The sequence below is a fragment of the Procambarus clarkii genome, chromosome 39 (assembly GCF_040958095.1).
Source record: "Procambarus clarkii isolate CNS0578487 chromosome 39, FALCON_Pclarkii_2.0, whole genome shotgun sequence".
Classification (NCBI taxonomy): domain Eukaryota; kingdom Metazoa; phylum Arthropoda; class Malacostraca; order Decapoda; family Cambaridae; genus Procambarus; species Procambarus clarkii.
The window spans coordinates 42,673,378-42,694,995 of record NC_091188.1 but is presented as its reverse complement, the minus strand read 5'-3'; the positions used below and the strand labels follow the sequence as shown (position 1 = coordinate 42,694,995).

The 21,618-nt window shown below is 41.5% G+C and overlaps 1 protein-coding gene across 1 annotated transcript in view; it reads left to right on the top strand.

The window, feature by feature from the left end:
- Positions 1–18,666, top strand: part of LOC123760254 (DOT1 like histone lysine methyltransferase grappa) — a 245,157-nt gene extending 226,491 nt beyond the window's left edge. The window contains exons 16-17 of the mRNA XM_069338436.1: positions 9,000–9,926; positions 10,470–18,666. Of these exons, the coding sequence (XP_069194537.1) occupies positions 9,000–9,925 (926 nt within the window). The 3' untranslated portion in view covers position 9,926; positions 10,470–18,666. The remainder of the gene's footprint in view (positions 1–8,999; positions 9,927–10,469) is intronic.
- Positions 18,667–21,618: the final 2,952 nt, after the last annotated feature.

Below are 21,618 nucleotides of genomic sequence, written 5' to 3'. Positions count from 1 at the left end.
CCTTGTTAGTATCTTAAGATAAGCATCTTATTGCTTCGTAATTACAATTATTACCTAACCTGTAATAGGTATAGGTTAAGTAATAATTGTAATTACGAAGCAATAAGATGCTTATCTTAAGATACTAACAAGGTTAGGTAAGGTCGGTGTTTTCTATTAATCTTTTTAAGGGTATCTATTATGTTTAGTATATCACCTATGCACGTAGTTAATAAGTCAATATTGACTTTACGAATTTGCGAGAACGGGTTGTTATATGCGAGTTGGGATTATTTTAGCTTCACTATTGTGATTTACTCTATATACCCAAGTGGTCAAGATGTGTTATTACCCTAATGTCACTATTACAAATTGGGTTCTTTTGTACTTTTACACCAGTTAAAGGCAATGCCTTCCTTGGGCTCGAGCCAAGGCATTTTTCCACTAAATATAAAAAAACGCTTAATTTTATATTTGAATGGGAAAACTTTTTCATAATTGGCTATTAACTGCTGCTGCTTTCCACAATAACATTATAAACAGATTTGAACATTTAGATTGCAGAATAATAATTTTCTTATAAATCAGTCAATTGGCAATATGTGCAGAATTGGTGTTGATAATGAAGAGGTTAGAGTGATGGAAGCTTTGATGTGTGTGTGATGTTTGATGTGTTACATTACAGTTGAGATAGTTCTCCCATTGTCAACCCAGCAACATGCATCTAATATTTAATAAAGATCATGTATAAATGCAAGATTAAGGTAGTGATATTGCATGTATTAAGTTTGTGTTTTCTGGCAATCAACCTAAAACATTTGAGCAAGAGAAGTGATCAGATATATTGCAGCTGCGGTGGTGGGATTGGTAGTCATTTTGGGACAGATGCAACGTGGCAAGTCTTCCATTTTCTAGAATTGCTACATCATCATATATACAATTGTTTATCCTAACCATAACATAAACACCCAAGAAACAGAAACACCTTTATCCACTGGAGCACCTTACCTTGTATTCCTGCCTCTTGCTCCAACTTTTGCAACATCCTCTTATGGGGTACTTTGTCAAAGGCTTTTTGACAGTCTATGAAAATGCAGTCTGTCCACCCTTCTCTTTCTTACTTAATTGATCTTCTCCATCACCTTGCATGGTATACAAGTTAGGGAAACTAGCATGTAGTTCAGTGCCTCTTGCCTGTCACCCTTTTTGTATATTGAGACTACAATAGCTGTCTTCTAGCTTTAGTCTCCTGTTTCCAGCAACCTGTTATACACCATAGAGAGTGACACACTTAGTGCTTATGCACCCCCTTTTAGTATCCATGGTGAAATTCTGTCAGGGCCAACAGCCTTTGTCACATTCAGCTCCAACAGATTCCTTTTGACCTCATTACTGTAAGCTCAAATTCCTCCAAGGTTGCTTGGTTTACCACCACCTCGTTCAGTACAGGGCTTTCCCTTGCTCTGTTGTGGATACCTGAATTTTTTTGAGTTCTTCACACACCTCTATGTCATTCTGTGTAAATATTCACCCCTTTTCTCAGTTTCATCTTGTTCCTTCAGTGCTGTTTTCTTCCTGATGTGACTGTAGAACAGTTTTGGTTGAGTTTTAGCATTACTTGCAATGTCATTTTCATACTGTCTCTCTGCCTCTCTCCTCACTCTAGGGTACTCATTTCTGGCATCTCTCTCTGCTCTCCGGTGTTCTGTTATTTCTCTAATTTCTCCATGTTCTTTTACTTAATTGCTTTGCTTCTTTACATGCCTGATTGAGCCCTAGATTCTTCTGTTGATTTTAATTTGTCTCCTTTTGGGCCAAGATAAACTTCTCTGCAGATTCTTGGCACTTCTGTGATGTAGTTCATCATATCTTGTAGTCTTTTCTCTTGAGTTCTGTTTCCCATGATAATCCCATTAGGAGATTCCTCGTCTCATCATAATTTCCTCTTTCGTTGGCCAACCTTTTCCTTTCTGATCCCTTCTGTAGATAGGTTATCCCTACTTCCACCAGATACTCAAATGTCAGTACACTGTTGACCAGACCACACACTAGAAATTGAAGGGATGACGACGTTTCGGTCCGTCCTGGACCATTCTCAAGTCGATTGTGATGAGGACAGGTAGGGACAGGCATTAAATAGGCAAGAGAGAGCTGAGGAGGAAAGTCAGGTGTAGGGGATAGTAGTAATGAGAACTGCAGCAGGTCTATTGGCCCATACGAGGCAGCTCCTATTATAACCACCGAAGGAGATAGTAATAGGAATAAGAAGAGGATAGCAAGGGAGCGTAGAAGACAATGAACAGAAAAAGGGAGAAGAGAGAAAGAAAGGGAAAGAGAAAGAAAGAAATGGAAGGGGGAAAGCTTATGTTAAGTCACGTTTGTTAGAAAGATTAGAGCATTTGAGTATATACTGTGAAAGGGAAGAGTCCACAGCAACAAAGCCAGGACTCAAGTTCATGTTGGGTACATTGTTAATAAGAGCCGATTCTACAAGACGGCGTCTGTGTAGAGTAGAGGCAGGAAAGATTATTTTGGAGGAAGACCAATCAATGGGATGATTAGAATCCCTCACATGGCAGAAGAGAGCATTGTTAGTGTCTGCAGACATAACACTTCTCTTGTGTTCTTTAAGTCTGTCATTCAGTGTACGGCCAGTTTCGCCAAAGTATTGGAGAGGACAAGATGAACAGGAAATAGAGTAGACACCAGCAGCATTAGAAGCAGGAGGAGCAGTGTGAACTAGATTGCTACGAAGTGTGTTAGTTTGTCGAAAGGCGAGTTTAATGTCAAGAGGACGAAAGGTATTGGTAAAAGTTTTTAGTTCAGATATGAAGGGAAGGCATAGTACAGTGCTACTAGTGTTGGAAGCAGGTTTAGGATGAAAGAAATTTCGTTTAGCTTGGGAGTGGGCACAGTTGATGAAATGCAAAGGATAACCAAGGCGAGAGAATGATTTGTAGATAAAGGCAATTTCAGAATCAAGAAACTGAGGGTCACTGATGCGTAGAGCGCGGAGGAAGAGAGAGACGAGGACACTTTTCTTAACAGAAAGAGGATGGTAGGAAAAGAAGTGAATGTACATGCCACTATGCATGAGTTTACGGTAGACAGAGAAAGAGAACCCAGACATAGAGCTGTGAACATGAACATCAAGAAAAGGAAGGAGGGAATTAGATTCCCACTCCACTTTGAAATGGATAGAAGGAGCCAGATTGTTAAGAGAGGTGAGGAAAGACTGGAAAAGATTAAGGTCATGAGGCCATAAAGCAAAAATGTCATCAACATAGCGAAGCCAGAGAGAGGGACGAGTATCAATAGAAGGAAGAAGAACAGTTTCGAAGTATTCCATGTAGAAATTAGCAAGAACAGGGGAGAGAGGGGAACCCATAGCGACACCGAAAGTTTGAGTGTAATATTTACCGTTGAAAGAGAAAGAGTTAGATTCAACACAGAGTCTAATGAGATCGAGGAAAACGTCAGTGGGAAGTGGGAGAGGAAGGAGACCCTCTGACGCCTTCTGTCTGAGGAAAGAGAGAACGTCATCGAGCGGAACATTAGTGAACAGAGAGTCGACATCAAGACTAAGCATTTTACAAGAGGGTTGCAGGCGCAGTCTTTCTATGAAGTCCTGAGAGTGACGAAGGTGGGCAGGGGAAAAAGTGCCAAGGTAAGGTGTCAGGGTTTTAGCGAGCCAGGAGGCAAGAGGATAGCTGACAGAGCCCCGTGAAGAAATGATAGGACGAAGAGGAACACCAGGTTTATGAGTCTTAGGAAGACCATAGAAATAAGGAAGAGAAGGGCAGATGACACGGAAACGTTTAATGAGATCAAAGTCAGGAGGGCAAAGACTAGAGAGCTGTCTTAGTTTGCGGTTAAAGGAAGTTTTGAGGCGATCCAAAGGGTTAGAAGTCAGAGGAGCATAAGTGTGAGAGTCAGAGAGCAAGACATCTGCTTTTCGGAGGTAGTCCTCATGGTCAAGGACAACCACCGAATTGCTTTTGTCTGAAGGAAAGATAAGAATAGAGTTGTTAGATTTCAGGGAGGCAAGGGCAAGCTGGAAGCGGCGAGGAAGGTGGTTATTTTTAGAAAACAAGCTGTCAAGAACGGGGATAAGGGCCCCTCTAAAGGCAGACAGGTCCGAAAGAGTACTGGAGTTAGAATTGACAAACCTGTCAAAGGAACTAATGAGATCAATGCCACAGCGTGGGCCAGGGGAAGTAGCAAAAGACAGACCAAGACCAAGAAGTTCTTGCTGGTGCTTAGAAAGAGAGTAGGACGAAAGGTTGGTAACACAGTCAGAGAGAGAGTATTTGGCCCAAGGACTGTTGGAGATCAGGCGTTGAAGTTTGTTGTGTAGTGTGGAGGAGTGGTGGGAAGAGGAGACGTGAGCAGTGTCAAATGCAATTGGAAAAATGATATTGCATAGATCACTGGGAAGAGAAGAGGACAGAAAGCGTTGCTGTTGACGAACAGCAAGAAAAGCCTCGTCAACTTGCAAGGAGGTGGCATGAATAAGTTCTTGAAGAAGAAGGCGGGCATGTTCAGGGAAAGGAGATCCCGAAGTGTTGAACTGGAGAAAGTGAGATAAAGAATGAGGGAGAACTTGCTCAGCAAGACAGTCTTTAAGAAACCTGAGCTGGTTCTTAGTACACTGTGCCACTGTGGTCCCTCATTCCCTCTGTGGTCCCACTGTGGTCCCTCGTCAGTACACTGTGGTCCCTCATTCCCATGGGGGATTCTAATTTTACTTCCCTTATGTCAGACTCATTGAAGGCGACTATCAGGTCAAGTCTAGCAGGTTTATCAATAGAAAGTTTCTTGTTGCCCCGTCCAATAGTTTACCTTTCCATGTATCGGAACCTCCATGTGGTTCTCCATTCTCCCAATCTATGCAGACAATGAGTCACAATAACATGGCTGAAGATATGAAGACTAAATCACACACCAGAAGGTTAGGAGACACCGATGTTTCGGTCCGTCCTGGATCATTATCAAGTCGATTGTGATAATAGATTTGATGATCGTCCAGGACGGATCGAAACATCGTCGTCACCTCATCGATGACTTGATGTGTAGTTTAGTCTCCCAGTTTATCTTTACATGGTTGAAGTCATCCATGATTAAAAGTGTGGATACATTCAACAAATCCACGAGGGCCGTGATGAGGGTACGATATGTTACGCTATTATGATTTCTGTGTGTGTGTGTGTGTGTGTGTGTGTGTGTGTGTGTGTGTGTGTATCCTTTCCTGCAGGCAATTGAAGCTGTTCAGAAGTTGAAGCTTGTGTTCCAAAGCAGGTGGACATGCAAGGATGGGATGAATATAGGGATTAGCAAGTACAGTATACAATAAGAAAATATGGACCATTACTACCTATACAAGCATATTCTGTAATACTGACACTTGGATATAATACTGAGAAACACTTGAGTAGCTGTAAGGTGGAAGGGCAGACAATTGTGGATGAGTGAAGCAGGACGGGTACAGGTGGTTTAGTGCAGACAAGCATTAATGGGGGAAGGTAGGTAATGTCCGGACAGTGGGGGGTTGTAGGGTAGGTAATGTCCGAACAGTGGGGGTTGTAGGGTAGGTAATGTCCGGACAGTGGGGGGTTGTAGGGTAGGTAATGTCCAGACAGGGGGGGTTGTAGGGTAGGTAATGTCCGGACAGTGGGGGGTTGTAGGGTAGGTAATGTCCGGACAGTGGGGGGTTGTAGGGTAGGTAATGCCCGGACAGTGGGGGGTTGTAGGGTAGGTAATGTCCGGACAGTGGGGGGTTGTAGGGTAGGTAATGTCCGGACAGTGGGGGTTGTAGGGTAGGTAATGTCCGGACAGTGGGGGGTTGTAGGGTAGGTAATGTCCGGACAGGGGGGGTTGTAGGGTAGGTAATGTCCGGACAGTGGGGGGTTGTAGGGTAGGTAATGTCCGGACAGTGGGGGGTTGTAGGGTAGGTAATGTCCGGACAGTGGGGGGGTTGTAGGGTAGGTAATGTCCGGACAGTGTGGGGTTGTAGGGTAGGTAATGTCCGGACAGTGGAGGGTTGTAGGGTAGGTAATGTCCAGACAGTGGGGGGGTTGTAGGGTAGGTAATGTCCGGACAGTAGGGGGGTTGTAGGATAGGTAATGTCCAGACAGTGGGGGGTTGTAGGGTAGGTAATGTCTGGACAGTGGGGGGTTGTAGGGTAGGTAATGTCCGGACAGTGGGGGGTTGTAGGGTAGGTAATGTCTGGACAGTGGGGGTTGTAGGGTAGGTAATGTCCGGACAGTGGGGGGTTGTAGGGTAGGTAATGTCCGGACAGTGGGGGGTTGTAGGGTAGGTAATGTCTGGACAGTGGGGGGTTGTAGGGTAGGTAATGTCCGGACAGTGGGGGGTTGTAGGGTAGGTAATGTCTGGACAGTGGGGGTTGTAGGGTAGGTAATGTCCGGACAGTGGGGGGATGTTGGGTAGGTAATGTCCGGACAGTGGGGGGTTGTAGGGTAGGTAATGTCTGGACAGTGGGGGTTGTAGGGTAAGTAATGTCCGGACAGTGGGGGGTTGTAGGGTGGGTAATGTCTGGACAGTGGGGGGTTGTAGGGTAGGTAATGTCCGGACAGTGGGGGGTTGTAGGGTAGGTAATGTCTGGACAGTGGGGGGTTGTAGGGTAGGTAATGTCCAGACAGTGGGGGTTGTAGGGGAGGTAATGTCTGGACAGTGGGGGTTGTAGGGTAGGTAATGTCCAGACAGTGGGGGTTGTAGGGGAGGTAATGTCCAGACAGTGGGGGTTGTAGGGGAGGTAATGTCTGGACAGTGGGGGTTGTAGGGTAGGTAATGTCTGGATAGTGGGGGTTGTAGGGTAGGTAATGTCTGGACAGTGGGGGTTGTAGGGTAGGTAATGTCTGGACAGTGGGGGTTGTAGGGTAGGTAATGTCTGGACAGTGGGGGTTGTAGGGTAGGTAATGTCCAGACAGTGGGGGTTGTAGGGTAGGTAATGTCCGGACAGTGGGGGTTGTAGGGTAGGTAATGTCTGGACAGTGGGGGTTGTAGGGTAAGTAATGTCTGGACAGTGGGGGTTGTAGGGTAGGTAATGTCTGGACAGTGGGGGTTGTAGGGTAGGTAATGTCTGGACAGTGGGGGTTGTAGGGTAAGTAATGTCTGGACAGTGGGGGTTGTAGGGTAGGTAATGTCTGGACAGTGGGGGTTGTAGGGTAGGTAATGTCTGGACAGTGGGGGGTTGTAGGGTAGGTAATGTCTGGATAGTGGGGGGTTGTAGGGTAGGTAATGTCTGGACAGTGGGGGGTTGTAGGGTAGGTAATGTCCAGACAGTGGGGGTTGTAGGGTAGGTAATGTCTGGACAGTGGGGGGTTGTAGGGTAGGTAATGTCTGGACAGTGGGGGGTTGTAGGGTAGGTAATGTCCGGACAGTGGGGGTTGTAGGGTAAGTAATGTCTGGACAGTGGGGGTTGTAGGGTAGGTAATGTCTGGACAGTGGGGGGTTGTAGGGTAGGTAATGTCCAGACAGTGGGGGTTGTAGGGTAGGTAATGTCTGGACAGTGGGGGTTGTAGGGTAAGTAATGTCTGGACAGTGGGGGGTTGTAGGGTAGGTAATGTCCAGACAGTGGGGGTTGTAGGGTAGGTAATGTCTGGACAGTGGGGGGTTGTAGGGTAGGTAATGTCTGGATAGTGGGGGGTTGTAGGGTAGGTAATGTCCAGACAGTGGGGGGTTGTAGGGTAGGTAATGTCTGGACAGTGGGGGGTTGTAGGGTAGGTAATGTCCAGACAGTGGGGGTTGTAGGGTAGGTAATGTCTGGACAGTGGGGGGTTGTAGGGTAGGTAATGTCTGGACAGTGGGGGGTTGTAGGGTAGGTAATGTCCGGAGAGTGGGGGGTTGTAGGGTAGGTAATGTCCGGAGAGTGGGGGGTTGTAGGGTAGGTAATGTCCGGAGAGTGGGGGGTTGTAGGGTAGGTAATGTCCGGACAGTGGGGGGTTGTAGGGTAGGTAATGTCCGGACAGTGGGGGGTTGTAGGGTAGGTAATGTCCGGACAGTGGGGGGTTGTAGGGTAGGTAATGTCTGGACAGTGGGGGGTTGTAGGGTAGGTAATGTCCGGACAGTGGGGGGTTGTAGGGTAGGTAATGTCCGGACAGTGGGGGGTTGTAGGGTAGGTAATGTCCGGACAGTGGGGGTTGTAGGGTAGGTAATGTCCGGACAGTGGGGGGTTGTAGGGTAGGTAATGTCCGGACAGTGGGGGGTTGTAGGGTAGGTAATGTCCGGACAGTGGGGGGTTGTAGGGTAGGTAATGTCTGGACAGTGGGGGGTTATTGGGTAGGTAATGTCCGGACAGTGGGGGGTTGTAGGGTAGGTAATGTCCGGACAGTGAGGGAGGTTGAAGAATAGATAGCGTACAGACAAGAGGAGCTGAGGGATATGGGTTTGATCTTATGATACACCTTCAATATTTTCTCCTGGACCTTCATAGACATGATGCACACAGCATTGATGTCTCGAAGACAACTGTGACAACTTGACGTCCACGATAAGTGTCGTGCTTAGCTTGTTTGAGAGCAGCTTTAGCAACACTCTTGTGAGGATTCCAATCAGTTTATTAACAGTTGTATTTATTAACAATTGTATACAGTACATTATTTATTGCATTTATGTTTAATTGTTTGACTGAAAACCTGCAACTAAAAATTATATTCACCAAAGCTTTGTACTCCAGCACTTGGTTATAGTGTATGTTAATATTATGCTTTATTTTGCATTAACTTAGTTGCAGCTGAATTATTAGTTAAGGAAGCAGTGATTAGTTTTGAACTTGGTTGTGTGGAGGCATTTGGCTAGTGACACCGGTCACCTGAATTGTTTGCTTTCTCTTCTGGAATATTTGACTTATATCATGCTCATTATCTAGTAAGCCTCATCTGAAAAAAGTTAGTTTTAAAGGGCAATATTTGTATTTATTTTATTTGTTAAGATCTTTTCATACAGAAATCATAGTTCCATCTTTTACAATTTATAAGTGGTTGTGTTTTGTACGTTGACAGGGTTGGAGAGAAGTGATTCCCCATTACAAAAGTGGCAAGACAAGATTAACAGTGGCTTCGACAAGTTGGTTGCATTTGCTTCAGAAGTTGATAAGCGACGCAAGTCCACAGAGGGCACATCTCCACGACAAGAAGGGTTTGCATCACCCAGATGTAGTGAACGCCGACCCCCTGCCATTGCGGAACCTCCACACAGCCTAGAACGTGAAACGTCATCTTTTCGAGCCAGGCAGGAAGAAGAGGAAATAGTACGGAGTAGTGATGTCTCTGTTCCCCCTCCTTATTCTCCACACTCTCCACCCAGATTGTCACCAAGTCCCATCCCAGATGGCAGACCTCCAACACCACAGTCCCCCAGACCTCCTGTTCGTACGCCTCCTATATCTTCTCCGCCTCCAACTCCATCCCCAGATAGATGTGGTGGTGAATCGCCCGGCTTTTACTCGCATCAGGGAGGAGAGACGCCCCCATATCTTCCTCCAGAACTGGAGACCACACGTCTAGTGTCGCCCATCACGTCATCCACAGAACATGGCATTTACCATCACCATTTTAAGAAGAAATTTTATCATAAGGAGCAAATGAGTTCTATAGATTCAGACCATCACCACCACCATCACCATAACAACACACATCACGGAAAGTTCCGTCCCAAAGGCAAAAATTGGCAGTGGAGGAATCGATCATCCCATCATCAGTCATATCATCACCACAGCAGAAGGTCTCCACCGCCCTTGCCGTCTCATCAGCTGCCATACAGCAGCAGCACCACACACCACCACCACCATCACCATCATCGCCACACTGCTACCTATCCACCATCAGTGCCACGTCATCATCACAACCACCACCAACTGGTGACCGCAGCAGCACCAACACAGAGATCACAGGGCCCACAATCACAAGGCCCATACTTCCATCATTAATGTAAGTTGAGCAATAAAATATTATTACCTTATAACTTACAAGATATTTTATTTCAAACATATTTAAGTACTGTATACAGTAGTTCTTAAAGATATATCTGCTTCTATTTCTTTTAGTCACAAAAGAATTTTAATGTAGAATAAGTCAAGGAAGGAAAGTGGCTTGTGCAATATTACACTCGTGTTCACTAAATTACAGTAAGAAATACTGTAATTTGAAAAGGGAGCTGTGAAAATAATAATTTTCTTAAGACTGGTGCGGGATTTCAAAGAAACATTTGTGGGTAGTTGGCAATTTATGGTCATTGGGTCTACCCTATAAGAGCTGCCTTAAAGAGCAATGATAACTGCCAGTGGCTACTGAAAAATGAGTGATAGTGCTTAGTATGTGTCATTACAACCTCCTCATACAAGATAAATGTAATACCTGCATGATACTGTGTTTATAATGATGAAAACATTTGTTTGTTTCTTCTAATGTAAAGTGTTGGTAATTGTTAAGTTACTTTTCCTTTCTTATATATGTAATCATTTGCCTTTTCAGATGAGCAGACTTGAGCGGATGAGCTGTCAAGACCACCACCATCTTGTGACTTTCCATCATCACACAATTGTTGCAGTGTTGAGAATTGACCCACACATGCTGGCTCTACTTGCATCTACTCAGTTGACCCACACATGCTGGCTCTACTTGCATCTACTCAGTTGACCCACACATGCTGGCTCTACTTGCATCTACTCAGTTGACCCACACATGCTGGCTCTACTTGCATCTACTGAGTTTGTGCTTTCACAATTTAGTTACCCATTACAGATTGTCTATCAAAGCAGCTTGGTACTAGATTTTAACCTAACTGACAGTACAATTATAAAGAATTTATCAGCAAACATTTAATGATAATGTTTGCAATAATAATGTAGCAGTAATTGTAGATTGTAAGAGAAGTGTTGCAAGTATTGGAATCGTCTCTCGCACTCTAAAATTCCACAATTTATTTTATTGTATATAAAATATTTTAATCACAGACACCTTTTAAGTTATGGGCATCAGTTAGAATTGTTTAGATATATGGCATTATTGTATCCAGCACTTGAGATACAAGCCAAAGATAAAGCATATAGTATTGCAAACAAAAAAAAAATCATTTATTTTCTGGATCAGTAGTTTATGGAAGTAATCCAAGAGGAGGTATTAAAGCTGCTGCTGTGTGCATCAGGTTAATGTAGTAGAGCTTCTAGTTGGTGTCAATATTAACATAAAGTGAAGTGATCCCTTTGGGATTAACTTATCTCTTACATTTCTGACTGTCACTGGCAAGTATTGATCAAAGTTTTCACTTGTGTTATAAACTAGATGTATTTTGACAGCTTTTCAGTTTTCAGGAGCATGTTCATCTTTTTTTAAAGAAGAATTTGCAAATTAGATATTTAATTCAATATGTTTTAGCTCATAATGCATTAGTACAAGCTTAGATCAGACTCACATTTAATAGATACAAATGCTTCAATCAGTATTGATGGAGTCATCAAGGTGGTGAGATTGTGCGGCTTTGTGGCTCATCTCTTGTAACCCGAGTACTTCGTCCCACTCCAGGCAGGCTGTTGGCCACACACTACTGCAGTGTTTCTGTGGTTGCCTCTACCAGTACATACAACCATACTCTTTCTTTACCAGGTGTGTTCTTTGACATAACTGTGGGTCTTCCTCTAAACTTGAATGAATATAAGAGAACTTTCAGGGAAATAGAACTGTGATTGTAAATATACTTGCCATGGATTGACTTGCAGGGAGGCTGAGAGTCACAAGAACATATCATTCCAAGGCAAGTGTAATGTCTCTTGCAGTTGTTCAGTCCCAACTGGGAAACTTTTCTCTCAGATTCAGCTTTGTGATCACATGTGGCATTTCAGACAGTGAGCAATTATGATGTAATGTTTGAAAACTTTTTATATGTATAACAGAAGCTAGGTTTGACTTAACATAGAAGTTTGTGTAACATTGCATCTTAACTGATGCAACATGTTTGTGTAACATTTAATTTGTGTACATTATACAAGAACCAGGGCTACGCTGTTGCTACCCTGACACTGGACGATACTAGCACATAAGGACTCTAGTGAGATGATTGCACTGCCATTGAAAGCTTGAACAAATGAACCATGCACCAATTTTCCATCAACAAATGTAAAAATTTTGAGTTAATTTCTTGTTAATATGCAAGACATCATCCTGAATTATGTACAACACTAACCTGAAGTTTCATTCAACTGATTTAGAAAGAAGTTGGAAATTAAATGACTTGTGAACTGCCAACCTCATATCTTCCTACATTTTTAGATATAAATGATTATAGAGGGACCAATTAAAAAACTATGTTTTTAAAATATTGAGGCAATTTTAATCTGTAGATTATAGGTGTCCTTACACTAGTTCCATGTGGGAGATTCCTTGTTAATGTGAAGTAATGGGGTGGCTGGCAACGTATGGCATCATCATACTAGTTGCCACTCCTCTTGTCATGCTTCTAAATCCTCCATTATTATTTCTAATATTTTAATTTTCTTATTTAATTAACTTTTTCTTCAGTATTGTAGTCAATAATGTCTTGTGGTATTTTTTTAACAGTTTTGTTGCGTAATATAAAAGCAGGAGATAACCACTGTGGGTGGGTGATTACCAAACAGTATAGAGAGCTTTAAAACGAACACTGTTACACGCACGTACATGTAACTATTCACAAGAGCATTAGTTGACTCACACTTACTAATTATGGGGTAGATAAATGAGCAATACTTCTTACATTTCAACTTAAATACAATTACACTATCAAAGCAAAAATTTCTAAATAATAAATGTAGAATGTAAAATATGTTAGAGATTAAAAATGGCTAAAGTTGTTTAGTTCTACCTGGTAATATTCGTATTTACAATCTCATCAAAGACTTTAAATCTTATAGTTTTTAGGGCAATTTGTCTACAAGTTTAAAGTTGACATAATTTCCACTGGAGAGTGAAATATACTTGTGGTGCTGTGGTTCATTTATAATCTTTCAGAATTTATTTGTGTGCTCAATTCTATTTATATACTATTTATTTAGTTTTCATTTACCTCATTGTATGGTTTGATGAGTGTGTGATAATAATACGCAGGAGACCTTTCTAAGGGAGGAACACAGACAATTGTGGCTTCTCGCGCCTCTCGTTAAAGTCACCAGTGCGTGCTACACATGTTGTTATGTTGGCTTTGGCTTCTCCTTATGTTCTTTGGCTTCTTTATTTAATTCATTTTGGGGCAAACTTATGTTTATATCAATGCAATTGTAGAAGTCAAGAACTCATTGCAGTATATTTAGAAATTAACTGTAAGGAGCTTGTTGTCGTTGATGTAGTCACCTCCGTGGTTGGTCAGTGTTGATGCAGTTAGTGATATATTTTGTTATGTGTGTGAGTGCTGAGGACGGCTTATTATGCAATTCCCAGCATGAGTAAACATTTGCTTTAGTATTTTTTATTTGTTCTTTACAATGTCGTGTTGATAAATTGAAATAGCACTTAAAAAAAAATATTCCTCGGCTTTACCTCTATAATGTTGCGATAGTATCGGGTTAATTTTTCCACCGTTTGTGTTATATGAGCTTTGTGGTCGAATTTCATCACAAAATGTTTGGTTATCACTTGCAAATTACATTTCAGTACATTGATTTGTAGGAGTGGCTTACCTCTCTCATGACCCGTCCTACCCATAGATGTTTGCAGTAGTGTATGGGGCTGTAAGGAAGTGGCAGTTGAGGGGGCACCAGTGTTCATATCACCGTGAGCACAACAAGTAACTTTCATGCTCACTTAGAGCCAAAAATAAGGTTAGGTACCTGATTGGTTTGTATATGTTTGTTTTTAATAAAAACTTTTATGAGAATAGTTTATTTAGTATGGGTAGTAAGGTATGTGATGTTGAGGCACTGGAGAAATGTTGACAAATTGATTAATGTTGCACATGACATAATTACTATGAGAATGATAAAATACAAAATGTTAAGATAGATCTGTGTTGAACAGAATGTGTGGCCAAGATTTAATGTGTGAATGTTAAGTGCATTATGCAAAAAGAATGATATGACTAAATTGAGGACAAGTCATGAAAGAGAGGAATTATAGATATTGCATAACTCAAGTACCTTACTGCCCAGTCTAATGGACTTTGTATTTTTTAGCTTTTTATATAAAAATTATAAAGTAATAAAACATACCATATTTGAACTGTCAAGTGACTTCACAAAACCTTTGTAGATGTTAATTACATGTTGCTTGAGGGAGTGGGGGGGGGGGGAGGGGTCTCAGTGACTGGAGATGGCTGTCTCTAAGGTGAAGTGTTTACGACCCCCAGCTGCCAGGGTCATGTACTGCTGCACCTCCTCTTATTGGAAACCTGTTTATTGTATTATTATTATTTTGATTATTGCATTGTAAAACACTCATTGTAAACCTGTTATGATGCACTATATTAGAACATTATGCCCCTCTTAATTATAGTTCCCATATCATCTACCAAAAATATGGATTGATACTTATGTTCATTACTGTAATTGCTTATATATTTATTTACATATTATAATTACAACTAATAAATCAGATGTGCAATATAATAGGCAAGCAATGAACTCATGCTGGCAATAATGCAAAGTATCTTTGTGTTGCAACCCTCAGCCCATTTAAAGTGTGTGCCAAATACTGTTATTTATATCATTGTTTAATGTAAAAAAAATGAGTGAGAAACACACAAAATTGGCAAAACGTAGTTCCAGAAAAGGTTGAATTCTAACTTGGTATCATTTTGAATATTATTTACATATAGCTTTTGCTAAATTTTATTATATACTGTTATATTTAGTTTTTTGTCTTTTAAGCATCTAAATTCAAAACTGGTTAAAAAATATACATAACATTGAATCACACGTCGTGTGTTTTTGTTTTTTGTAAATATTGCTGGCATACGTGAACCACAAGTTATTATATGACGAGGCTAAATAGTTAAGGTGCAAGACTTGGTGGGATCAGTTGTGGGTATTGAGTAGCGTTGGTGTGTGTGTACACGTGTGCTCCAGCTAAAACATTTACCCATCTCCTTTAGGCTTCATCTCACATGAAGCTATGATGAATCCATAAATGTTATCAACACTTACGGCAGCATTTTCTCAAATGATCATATAATCGGCGAATTAGGACATCCACATACTAATTAATAGGTATTTGGACGGAACATTAACCATGTAGCATTATGCAGAAGTTTGGCAAATTTAGATATATTAATCATATTTTATTGCATAAACATAGAGTAATAGTTTATTAGAAAACTAGATTATGTAGTGATAGTTGAGAGGACACCTCTTATACTTAGCTCCCTTTAGACCAGTGTCTCCTCATCTCCAAGATGCAACCCGTAACAGTTGCTTAATGATAGGGTACCTATTTACTGCTAGGTGAACAGAAGCATTAGGTGTAAGGAAAAGTACCCAAACCTCTCCGTCCTGCATGGGAATGGACTCTGGGACCATGCGTTGTGTTCAGCTTCATGTAATTTTGAGCAACATCTTGGATTGATTAGGTGTTGTGCCTTCAAAATGCTTTTCATTTCCTTCAGGTTTGACTTTATTCAGAATTAAATTAGGATAAAATCAAGTCCAGACTATTTATATAAACATGAAGGTAGGGAAATTATCAGGAGAAAGCACTAAGCCAGTATAAGAATTTAGACAATGTAATATTTTAAAACTGAAATTAGGCAAATGCATTATTTTAGTATTGTACACTTCATTATACATGTTTATTAACAATCATAAATTGATTTACAAAACTAATACAAGGCACAAATAAATTATTCATTCAAAAATGGATAAATTACTATATTTTTATTTATGTGAAACCAAATATTTAGATTGATAGCCAATGCAATGTTTACACTCATTTATTTTTAATGTATGACTAATAGGGTTGAAGTTGCATCATGATAGCAAGCGGGTGAATTTTATTGCAAGTGTTAAAAGCACTAGGTGGTATAACATGATGCACCAGGGGCTGAAAACCTTTCACACACAACACTGGCTGTACCTACACTACTGCCAAGGGAGCTAACAAACTTCCCACAACTCATCTTAGCTATACCTACACGTAACCAGTAATCAACAAATCAAGTGTTAATGAGCATGTATTTGAAATGTTATTACATCCTTTAGCATGGTTAGGGTGTGTGTGTGTGTGTGTGTGTGTGTGTGTGTGTGTGTGTGTGTGTGTGTGTGTGTGTGTGTGTGTGTGTGTGTGTGTGTGTGTGTGTGTGTGTGTGTGTGAGCCATCTATTGTACGAGTGGAAGTTATTGGTGTGTGTTGGTAGAGAACTGATTACTGCCCCACAAACCCAAATGTGTACATGTTAGTCCAGTGTCTTTATTTATTTTGTATATTTTTGTTTTATTATTTAAAAAGGAACTGAACCTTATTGTGTAATATGAATTGATGTGATGTCTAACTTTCTAGATTATTGTAGAAAGATTGCTAAGTGCTAGCACGGGGGAGAGGTACAAACTTCACATTTTACCAAACATTTTACACTTCAGTAGTTTGCCATATTCCCTCTCCCCTTTAACTATATCCTACCCATATTTCTAGTTTTATTTTAAGTTTTATTTGTGATATAAATGAATTTGTTTTTTCTGTTGAACATGTTGAGTATCGTACCCCAATTATGATTTGTTAAATTATGTGTATTGTAGAGTTTTAAGTAGAAATGGTAATGCAGCCAGTGATCATTAGTGTAAATCTTAGCTCATATGGTGATAAACAGTTGTATCTGATGAAGCGAGAGCTGCACTATGAATGCTGGAATGTCACTATGTGCGCATCACCACCAATCATCTTGCAGCTTTACATAACATTGGGCATCAGCACCAGTCAGACTGAGGCTTTCCCAAAAAGAGTATGATTATTGCAATGATTGGGTGTTAGTTGTGTATAGAGAGAAGTAGGAAGTGCAACTTGCTCTACTGTGACAAAAAGACAAGGTGGTCGTCTTTGGATGCAACCTTTTGATATAATGTAAAATACATGACTGATTTTTATACCTCTTTTTCACTGCCATTCATAAGAGCTCCATGCCTTTATGGCCTTTCTGTCAGTAGTCTGTTAAATACCAAACAAACTCAGATGTATAATACAATACAGTATTCCAAACAATATAATTGATATGTATCTACTGAAGAAACTGCCACATAGCACTTCATGTATATGAAGGATGCTGAATGAATTTGTCTCTCAAAGAGAATTATAGTGTAGATAATATATTAAGTCTTCACTGCTCAGGCACCTGATAGGAAGGCTTAACAGGCAACATTGTAAATAGTGTAAGATAAAGTGTTTTGTTGTGTTGCTGGTCACAATCATTGATCTCATTGCGTGTTCTAATGCCCCTGCTACTGCCAGTTACTTCTCATGGGTTTCATCAAGTCACAGTAATGAGTACATTGTGTACATAATTGTACCTATGTATATCTTATCGAGGGCCAGCCTATGCTTGTGATAGCCTGGGCTGCCTTAGGCTGTGTGCATTAGTAACCAGATTGTCAGTTATAAACAAAATTATACATTTCATCAATAATTTGCACAACAAAGCCAAATATTTCCAGTCTGGTTACACTTCATCCCTACAGAATAACAATATGTAGTGTTTCTGACAAAACTATTTCTATTGATACAAAAGCTCTCCAACAAACCTAGTAGCAGCACATCCTTCAAGTATCCTAGAAATTCTTAATTACCAGTATTTTGTCATGTGGTCTTGGCAGCTAATGTTGGGTGTTCTGTGTTGCTAGAGGATATCCACATATTTGCTGTAAGGACTACAAGCTTTGTTGTCACTATTCTGTGGGGGTGATGGCTACTCACAAGTGACTACATCGATGCTTTACAAAATAAGGATGATTAATAGCACATGTCTTATCTTCCAGAATCAAATATTGTAATTTAAATGTGATCCATCCACTCTTTAGAAGCTGTGTGCTCGACTAATTTAAAATGAGTTTATTTACAGCAAGGGCTTGGCGAGTTCAAACTGCTGTTAACGGTAGCAGGAACTTGTAAATAGGGTTCATTATCGTTCGGGTCAAGTAATTATGAGGCTGAAGTGATAAGAGCATTGGAAAACCACCTCAGAAAAAATGAGTATGTTTCATTACCAGCCAATGACGGAGTAAATCTTCAGAATCTGGACATTCTAGCAGGATTTTATTATTAATCATGGATTACTATAGACCATTAGCAAAACAACACTTATTAAAAAAATGGTTTATAATCCTTTGTTTTAAATTGTTTGGAACTAATTGTAATCGGTGTCCAGCTTTTGATTATTTGCCCCTCGTGTGTCCATATGTGGTTAACTCACGTATGGGATCATGACTAAGTACAAAAATTTGCCCTACCTGTACTTAATGTAATATGACCTTTTTGTATTGTACTCTTGATTCCAGGTTCTTCTAGCAGTGTTTGATGCCTTCAGAAAATTAAGACATTTCAAAACTTCAAAAGCTAAAAGCTTGTAAAGTGTAATCAGTTAAGGTATTGGGCATCCAGTGTGTGACAAGAAGACGGCTGGAGTAATAGACAGGAGTACATGCATTTGGTTCTTATCTATCATGTCTGTAAAATTGTATCCATTGTTCAGAATAAAATTCTCAATTGTTTTTACTAAAACTTATTTTTTTCTTATTTATCTCCATTATCAGTGTTAGTACCACTCTTTCCCATATGCGGAAGATCATTCAGTAGTGCGGCAAATTTGTTTCCAGTGTAGCACGTTATTGCTTACTACCAAGTGTCACCCGTAAATGAACTTGGTTCACATTTCTAGGCCATTAGTAGTGGTTCATGACTTAATTGCCCATAATTATTGAAAGAAGGCAACAAGCCAGGAAGATTATGTAGCAGTACCAAATTGCCAACACCAAATGCCCCAGCTTCCACCATGAAGCCATCTTCATTAATTAGTTCTTATGGTGATGTCCAGCTGGACATAAGTATTTTGGGTCTTTCAGATGTAGCAAGCGTGTTGTAGTCTGGTTGTTTTGGCTGCACTTGGCATCTGTCTGCTAATGAACAGCCAGGGGGGTCCTGCTTGTTTGGCTGCTTTCAGGCCCCTGGTAATCTCCCCTGCAGGTCTTTGACTAGGTTGGTTTAGCCTGATGAGCCCTTACCATGTGAGTGTTTGAAAGTTGCCCAACATCTTTGCTACCACATTATCATTATTTCTGTCTCCACCATGATGTTGGGTTGGTGACACCTATGACCCCGAGTCCTGTGTAGTTTGTTGCCTCTGAGTCTCTTCATTGACTGTGACTTCCAGTGTGGTGGCATTTCAAGTAGCAGTTGCTTTGCAAGCTAGGTTTGCTAGGACTAGGCATTTGCAGCATTGTGATCAGTTGGATGTCCCGAGGCAAGCCCCTGGGGGACCCAGTGTTGGTGACCTCCACCTAGACTAAGTCCTCGCCTCCTCTTCCTTTTCCTGCAGGTGTGTTTTGCCCTGCTTCTGGCTCCTTTGCATCCAAGAAGTGTCTTGAGTCAAGGCAAGGTTTGGCTCAGGGCGTAGCTCTGCTTTTTTTTTTTTTTTTTGGGGGGGGGGGGGGGGGGTAGCCGCATCCACTTCCACAGTGGAGGCATTCAAGCTTCTGGTCCCACTAGGGTTTCGAGACTATCACCTACACACTGGGCACCCCCTTCCCTTCCACCACTCTCAGCCTCCTCCTTGGGAGGAAAACTTTTCTGCCCCAGATATAAGCTGACTCTGCCCCCAGAGTCTTTGTGGCAGGGTTCTGAGACTGTGCGGGTGCCCTTCAACCCTTCTTAAGACCTTCATTCCCTGTCTGGATCTTTTGCTTCAGGGAGATAACTTTTCATGTTTTATTCCTGTGTAGGAGTATCATCATTTGCTTCCGTGTCCTGTTCGGTGCCTTGGGTTTCTATCTTCCCGTATTTTCCCTTCAATGACTTACATGGCTTTGCCTCGGTACCGCCTGTGGAATTTGACTCTCTCTTCTTTTATGAACCTGGCCTTTCTTGAGTACAGGTCAATATTGACTGCATTGCAAGGTTCCACATTCATCCTGGATGGCTGATATTTCTTTTCCTTGGGGCTTGGCATGGGTTTTATCAGACCAGATGAGCTTGATTGGCAGGTGTTCCATCTTTGAGGTGTTGTTGGGCAGCACTTCCAATACTCCACTCAGGGATGTGGGCAACTTGCAGCTCCATGTGCAGTGACCTGTATTGTTTGGGGCCCTTATTGTGAATGACCACAAGGTGCATTTGCACTTGGCAGTCATCTTGGGGTAGGATCCTTGTGGAGGGGGGTCTCTGGGCAGCTCCATGAGGATGTTGCTTCGTTTGGCACTGTCCCAAAGTGTGGAGGTCTTGATGCCTGTGGCTCCTGCCTTAGCAGTGTTGTCAACAATGCCAGCCCTTCTCCTTCTGGAGGTGATGGCGGCATTACTCTGCATACCTCATGTGTTAACAGGAGGAAGAAAGGGAGGGGTTTTGTCCACCATTGGTCTGGTATGGTTAGGACCTCATTTTCTGTTGGGTGAAATAAGCCCTTCAGTCAGATTACCAGGCTGTTATGCTTCCTGTTGCACTTTCCTTTTCTGCTAGATATCATAACTACACATTGTGGAAGGGTGGTTCCACTTGTGGTCATGCTGGCCCTTTCACGGTTCACCCCCTTTGATGCCACTCTAGGGGGGAGAGGGGTGCATCTGGCTCATTTCACCAGCTCCTGATCCCATGATTAGTGGGCCTTTCAGGTTGTTTCCAATGGCCTGAAGTGGAGTTGCTCAGTTCCTTCTTCCCCTTTCTTGAGGGAGTTGGAGTTTTCATGTCGGGTATCCTCCCTGGCTCTATCTAGTCATTGCAGGTTGACTGGACTCGGTTGGTCGAGTTGAACTTGTTCTTTTGATGGTTGTCCCCAGTCTTGAAGAGGGACTTGGCAGACCTGTGGTACATCCTCGATCTTTTGGGTTTAAACACCTTTATACCCTGTACAACCTTCTGCATGACCACCATGGCTAAGCTTGAATGGTATCCCCTGGATCATAATTATCACTTTCACTGCCCGATGCCGCATATTTCGTCATGAAACCAATAATACCCAGACTTTCGGATGAAGCAAAAAGTTTTGCAATGTCTTCTTATTAAGGTGATAGTCCTCAGGTGATAGTTATCTATCTAGAACCACCCCTAGATCTCTTTATCAGAATTCTTTAAAGATTCCTCACATGACTTATAGGTTGTGTGGGGTCTATGTTCACCTATTCCACATTTCATAACATGGCATTTATTCCATTAAATTCAATTTACCAAGTGTTGCTCCATATACTTATTTCGTCCAGGTCTTCTTGAAGGGCATGACAATCATCTACGTTTCTTATCTTTTCAATTATCTTAGCATCATCAGCAAACATGTTCATATACTTCTGTATTCTATCTGGCAGATCATTTATGTAGATAATAAAGATTACCGGTGCAAGAACTGAACCCTGTGGTACTCCACTTGTGACATTTCTCCAGTCGGATACATTACCTCTGATTACTGCCCTCATTTTTCTATCAGGAAATTTTTCATCCATGTTAGAAGTTTACCTGTTGCCCCTCCAATATT